General features: G+C 53.5%; 1 protein-coding gene across 1 annotated transcript in view; it reads right to left on the reverse strand.

Annotated features, from left to right (window-relative positions):
* Nucleotides 1-7,038, reverse strand: part of LOC147107200 (uncharacterized) — a 33,247-nt gene extending 26,209 nt beyond the window's left edge. Inside the window, exon 1 of the mRNA XM_086007544.1 lies at nt 6,715-7,038. Within this exon, the coding sequence (XP_085863670.1) occupies nt 6,715-7,038 (324 nt within the window). The remainder of the gene's footprint in view (nt 1-6,714) is intronic.

Genomic DNA, 7,038 nt, shown 5'->3' on the forward strand with positions numbered 1-7,038 from the left:
CTCTCGAGGTGGTTGAGGGCGAGCTGCCGTTTCCGCGAGGCAAATCGTCCAGCAATTTGTGGCGATTCGCAACCCACGGGGTGTCTCTCCCTCACCACAAGTTGCCGGGTTATTTACACACTAATAACGGCGAGCGCCGTTAAACTTGCCGACATTTCCCCAGTAAATTCCGTCCCTTTCTCTCAACTGTTTCATTCTGTCCCTATTGCTTTTCTTTATTTAGGTGCTGTGACCTCCTCACTCATCCTACTCTGCCCTCACTGCCTTACTCATTCCTTTCCCATGCTCACAGCCAAATTTAAAAACAACATATAAAATCAAAAATACAGTCAGACCATAAACAGAACTCCCACATCGAAATTTCTGCCACTAGGGAGAACCATGTCGCTACATTTAGCCATCTGGGATCAGCAAAAGTGACCATGAGACTATCGGATTGGCGTAAAATCCCATCTGGTTCACTGATGTCCTTTAGGGAAGAAAACCTGCCGTCCTTACCTGGTCTGGGCTTATATGTGACTCCAGTCCCACACTGAGGTGGTTGACTCTGAACTGCCCCTCTGAAATGGCCGAGCGAGACACTCAGTTTGTACCAAACCCGCTCCCAGTTCAAGAAGGCGGCCCACCACCACCTTCTCAAGGGCAACTAGGGATGGGCAATAAATGCCGGCCTTGGCCAGCGACCATGTCCTCTCTGAAAGGGAAGGCTCTGTAACATCTGTCCCTGACCCTCAAACATTAATAAACCAACCTCCACGCTATCCATTGCCATTTACACACCCATTATTCAGACATTTGCAATTATTTTTTTATTCACAGGATGCGGGCGTCGCTGGCAAGGCCGGCATTTATTGCCCATCCCTAGTTGCCACCTTGTACAACTGAGTGGCTTGCGAGGCCATTTCAGAGGGCAATTAAGGGGGTAGAAGTTATGCTGCAGCTGTACAAAACCCTGGTTAGACCACACCTGGAGCACTGGGAGCAGTTCTGGGCACCGCACCTTAGGAAGGATATATTGGCCTTGGCGGGAGTGCAGCGTAGGTTTACCAGAATCATACCCGGACTCCAAGGGTTAAGTTACGAGGAGAGATTACACAAACTAGGGTTGTATTCCTGAGAATTTAGAAGGTTAAGGGGTGATCTGATCGAAGTTTTCAAGTTATTAAGGGAACAGACAGGGTGGATAGAGAGAAACTATTTCCGCTGGTTGGGGCGTCTCGGACTAGGGGGCAGAGTCTAAAAATTAGAGCCAGACCTTTCAGGAGTGAAATTAGGAAACACTTCTACACACAAAGGGTGGTAGAAGTTTGGAACTCTCTTCCGCAAACAGCAATTGATGCTAGATCAATTGTTAATTTTAAATCTGAGATTGATAGCTTTTTGTTAACCAAAGGTATTAATGGATATGGGCCAAAGGCGGGTAGATGGAGTTAGGTCGCAGATCAGCCATGGTCTCATTGAATGGCGGAACAGGCTCGAGGGGCTGAATGGCCTCCTCCTGTTCCTAAAGGACATCAGTGAACCAGTTGGGGTTTTACGACAATCCGATAGTTTCATGGTCACCATTACTGATACTAGCTTTTTATTCCAGATTTATTTAATTAACTGAATTTAAATTCCCCAGCTGCCGTGGTGGGATTTGAACTTATGTCTCATGGATCATTAGTCCAGGCCTCAGGATTACCAGTCCAGTGACATAACCACTAGGCTACTTCTTGCTCAAATGACTCATTCAACCCAACCCAATGTACAGATTCTAGCAACCCTGATACATGATTCATGTGTCACTTGAGATGCGTGTAGGAATGAGCTGGAAACTTAAACTGCTGGTTAGGAACAGAATGCCTTGGGATAAGGTTCCATCCTGACAGATCATTACTCGATGAAGTAGGGGAGAGAGGGTTGGAATGAGAAGCAGGCTGAGTGGATTGAACGGTAAACTCACTAGAGGTGAGGCGGTTAAGGGGTGAGCTGGTCGCGGTGTTTAGAGGAATGAAGGGCAGAGACTGGGTCGATTGAGGGATGATTCCTCCCTCGAGCAGGGGGATCCACAACACGGGGGGCAGATTCTATGAATTGGAGCTAAACTGGTTAAAAGGGAATCCAGACAAACGTCTTCACACAAAGGGCTGAGAGAAGGTGGGACACATTGCCCATAAGTGCATAACTACTGCAGGTGTTTAAAAGGGAGATAGATCAGAAGGAAAGGAAAGACAGACAGACTGGCATTTCTATTGCGCCTTTCACGACCTCAGGACGTTGCACCCTCACCTCCAATAATAAGTGTGAGGAGCTCATGGACCTTTTTGTCACAAAGATTGAGACCATCTGGTCAGCTGCCTCTGTCGCTTCCCTCCCTTCCCCTAGCCTACCAGGTCAAACTTCCTCTAATGTTCCCCGCTGCCCTAGCCCTGAACTCACAACTTTCTCTAGATTCTATCCCATCTCCCATCGTGCTCTCTCCACGCTCACCTTGTCCATGAGACCCACCTCCTGCTCCCTCGCTCCCTTACCCCTAAGGATAAGGGGTAAGCCACTTAGGACAGAGATGAGGAGGAATTTCTTCACCCAGAGAGTGGTGAACCTGTGGAATTCTCTACCACAGAAGGCAGTAGAGGTCAATTCATTAAATATATTCAAGAAGGAGTTAGATATATTTCTTAAGGCTAAGGATCAAGGGATATGGGGAGAAAGCAGGGACCGGGTACTGAATTTGGATGATCAGCCGTGATCGCATTGAATGGCGGAGCAGGCTCGAGGGGCCAAATGGCCTACTCCTGCTCCTATCTTCTATGTATTCCCATAAAACTACTGACCACCCAACTTCTCTCCCTGACCCCATGTTAGCTGATGTTGCTAACAGTTCTCTCTCCTCGGGTACTATCCACCCCCCTTCAAATCTACTGTCATCACCCCTCTCCTCAAAAAAACCCACCCTTGACCCCTCTGTCCTTGCAAACTACCGCCCCATCTCCAACCTCCCTTTCCTCTCCAAAGTCCTTGTACGTGTTGTCACCTCCCAAATCTATGCCCATCTTTCCCGCAATTCCATGTTTGATTCCCTCCAATCAGGTTTCCGCCCTTGCCACAGTACCGAAACGGCTCTCATCAAAGTCACAAATGGCATCCTTTGTGACTGTGACAAAGGTGAACTATCCCTCCTCGTCCTTCTTGACCTGTCTGCAGCCTTTGACACAGTTGACCACTCCATCCTCCTCCAACGCCTCTCCACCATCGTCCAGCTGGGTGGGACTGCACTCGCCTGGTTCCATTCTTATCTATCTAATCGTAGCCAGAGAATCACCTGCAATGGCTTCTCTTCCCGCTCCCACATTGTTACCTCTGGGGTCCCCCAAGGATCTATCCTTGGCCCCTCCTATTTCTCATCTACATGTTGCCCCTTGGTGACATCATCCAAAAACACAGCGTCAGTTTCCACATGTACGCTGATCACACCCAGCTCTACCTCACCACCACTTCTCTCGACCCCTCCACAGTCTCTAAATTGTCAGACTGCTTGTCCGACATCCAGTTCTGGATGAGCAGAAATTTCCTCCAACTAAATACTGGGAAGACCGAAGCCATTGTCTTTGGTCCTCGCCACAAACTGTTCCCTCGCCACCGACTCCATCCCTGGCAACTACTGGAAGCTGAGCCAGACTGTTCGCAACCTTGGTCGTGTTTGACCCCGAGATGAGCTTCCGACCACATATCCGCGGCATAACTAAAGACCGCCTATTTCCACCTCCGTAACATCGCCCGTCTCCGCCCCTTGCCTCAGCTCATCCGCTGCTGAAACCCTCATCCATGCCTTTGTTATCTCTAGACTTGACTATTCCAACGCACTCCTGTCTGGCCTCCCACATTCCACCCTACCTTAACTTCAGCTCTTCCAAAACTCGGCTGCCCCGTGTCCTAACTCGCACCCAGTCCCGTTCACCCATCACCCCCTGTGCTCACTGCCCCGTGTCCTAACTCGCACCCAGTCCCGTTCACCCATCACCCCCTGTGCTCACTGCCCTGTGTCCTAACTCACACCCAGTCCCGTTCACCCATCACCCCCTGTGCTCACTGCCCCGTGTCCTAACTCGTACCAAGTCCCGTTCACCCATCATCCCCCTGTGCTCACTGCCCCGTGTCCTAACTCGCACCCAGTCCCGTTCACCCATCACCCCCATGCTCACTGCCCCGTGTCCTAACTCGCACCAAGTCCCGTTCACCCATCACCCCCTGTGCTCATTGCCCCGTGTCCTAACTCACACCCAGTCCCGTTCACCCATCACCCCCTGTGCTCACTGCCCCGTGTCCTAACTCACACCCAGTCCCGTTCACCCATCATCCCCCTGTGCTCATTGCCCCGTGTCCTAACTCACACCCAGTCCCGTTCACCCATCGCCCCCTGTGCTCACTGCCCCGTGTCCTAACTCACACCCAGTCCCGTTCACCCATCGCCCCCTGTGCTCACTGCCCCGTGTCCTAACTCGCACCCAGTCCCGTTCACCCATCACCCCCTGTGCTCACTGCCCCGTGTCCTAATTCGCACCCAGTCCCGTTCACCCATCACCCCCTGTGCTCACTGCCCTGTGTCCTAACTCGCACCCAGTCCCGTTCACCCATCACCCCCTGTGCTCACTACCCCGTGTCCTAACTCACACCCAGTCCCGTTCACCCATCACCCCCTGTGCTCACTACCCCGTGTCCTAACTCACACCCAGTCCCGTTCACCCATCACCCCCTGTGCTCACTGCCCCGTGTCCTAACCCACACCCAGTCCCGTTCACCCGTCACCCCCTGTGCTCGCTGCCCCGTGTCCTAACTCGCACCCAGTCCCGTTCACCCGTCACCCGCTGTGCTCACTGCCCCGTGTCCTAACTCGCACCCAGTCCTGTTCACCCATCACCCCCTGTGCTCACTGCCCCATGTCCTAACTCACACCCAGTCCCGTTCACCCATCAGCCCCCGTGCTCACTGCCCCGTGTCCTAACTCACACCCAGTCCCATTCACCCATCACCCCCTGTGCTCACTGCCCCGTGTCCTAACTCACACCCAGTCCCGTTCACCCATCACCCCCTGTGCTCACTGCCCCGTGTCGTCACTCACACCCAGTCCCGTTCACCCATCACCCCCTGTGCTCACTGCCCCGTGTCCCAACTCACACCAAGTCCCGTTCACCCATCACCCCCTGTGCTCACTGCCCCGTGTCCCAACTCACACCAAGTCCCGTTCACCCATCACCCCCTGTGCTCACTGCCCCGTGTCCTAACTCACACCCAGCCCCGTTCACCCATCACCCCCTGTGCTCACTGCCCCGTGTCCTAACTCACACCCAGTCCCGTTCACCCATCACCCCTGCGCTCGCTGCCCCGTGTCCTAACTCACACCCAGTCCCGTTCACCCATCACCCCCCTGCGCTCGCTGCCCCGTGTCCTAACTCACACCCAGTCCCGTTCACCCATCACCCCCTGTGCTCACTGCCCCGTGTCCTAACTCACACCGAGTCCCGTTCACCCATCAGCCCCTGTGCTCACTGCCCCGTGTCCTAACTCACACCCAGTCCCGTTCACCCATCACCCCCTGTGCTCACTGCCCCGTGTCCTAACTCACACCCAGTCCCGTTCACCCATCACCCCCTGTGCTCACTGCCCCGTGTCCTAACTCACACCCAGTCCCGTTCACCCATCACCCCCTGTGCTCACTGCCCCGTGTCCTAACTCACACCCAGTCCCGTTCACCCATCACCCCGTGCTCACTGCCCCGTGTCCTAACTCGCACCCAGTCCCGTTCACCCATCACCCCCTGTGCTCACTGCCCCGTGTCCTAACTCACACCAAGTCCCATTCACCCATCACCCCCTGTGCTCACTGCCCCGTGTCCTAACTCACACCCAGTCCCGTTCACCCATCATCACCCCCTGTGCTCACTGCCCCGTGTCCTAACTCACACCCAGTCCCGTTCACCCATCACCCCCTGTGCTCACTGCCCTGTGTCCTAACTCACACCAAGTCCCATTCACCCATCACCCCCTGTGCTCGCTGACCTACATTGGCTCCCGGTTAAACAATGCCTCAATTTAAAAATTCACATCCTTGTGTTCAAATCTCTCCACGGCCTCGCCCCCTCCCTATCTCCGTAATCTCCTTCAGCCCCACAACCCTCCCAGATCTCTGCGCTCCTCCAACTCCGGCCTCTTGTGCATCCCTGATTTTAATCGCTCCACCATTGGCGGCCGTGCCTTCAGCTGCCTGGGTCCTAAGCTTGAATTCCCTCCCTAAACACCTTTCTCCTCCTTTAAGACCTTCCTCTTTGACCAAGCTTCTGTTCATCTGTCCTAACATCTCCTTCGGTGGCTCGGCGTCAAATTTTGTTCGAGAACGCTTCTGTGAAGTGCCTTGGGACGTTTTACTAGGTTAAAGGCTCTATATAAATGCCAGCTGTTGTTGTTGTTGTCAATGTTCCCTCTAATTTTTATTTAGGTGTGCGGTCCCTTTAAAATTTTTACTATCTCACTGACCAGTGGATACACTGTCTCAGTATTTGTCTCATCAGGACCAATCATAATCTTGGAGGCCTTTAGAAGGTCATTAAATTAATGTTCTCAGGTCTAGGAAATAAAAGCAGTTTCCCAAGTCTCTAAATAACATGAACCCCTCACTAATCCAGCGAAAATACCTCAATGTGGATCCCTCGATCAGCAGAGGCAAGCGGAGACTTACCTTCCTTTTGCGGACAAGATCTCCCTGCAGTTGGTGGAAGCGGGAGAGATTTCCCCCAGGGCACAGAGCGCTCGCTGGGCGCGCTGCGCCTCTCAGCCCCCGGCCCTGCACTAGGCTCGACTGCCAGCAGATGGGGCTGCTCAGGAAGTGTCCTGCTCCTGCCTGCTGCTGCCCTGGCCAAGGGGAAGCGTGAGGCAGGGCATTACCGTTCAAAGTACCGCCGCTCACGGAGATTATCTTGCGCGTGGAGCCACACTCGGGCACCGGCTTTCTCGCAGAGGTCCAAACAGCCAGGGTAGCGCTGGGCGATCCCCTCAGGGACAT

The sequence above is a fragment of the Somniosus microcephalus genome, chromosome 15 (assembly GCF_052327205.1).
Source record: "Somniosus microcephalus isolate GS21.2 chromosome 15, FLI_Smic_1.0, whole genome shotgun sequence".
In the NCBI taxonomy this organism is placed as follows: domain Eukaryota; kingdom Metazoa; phylum Chordata; class Chondrichthyes; order Squaliformes; family Somniosidae; genus Somniosus; species Somniosus microcephalus.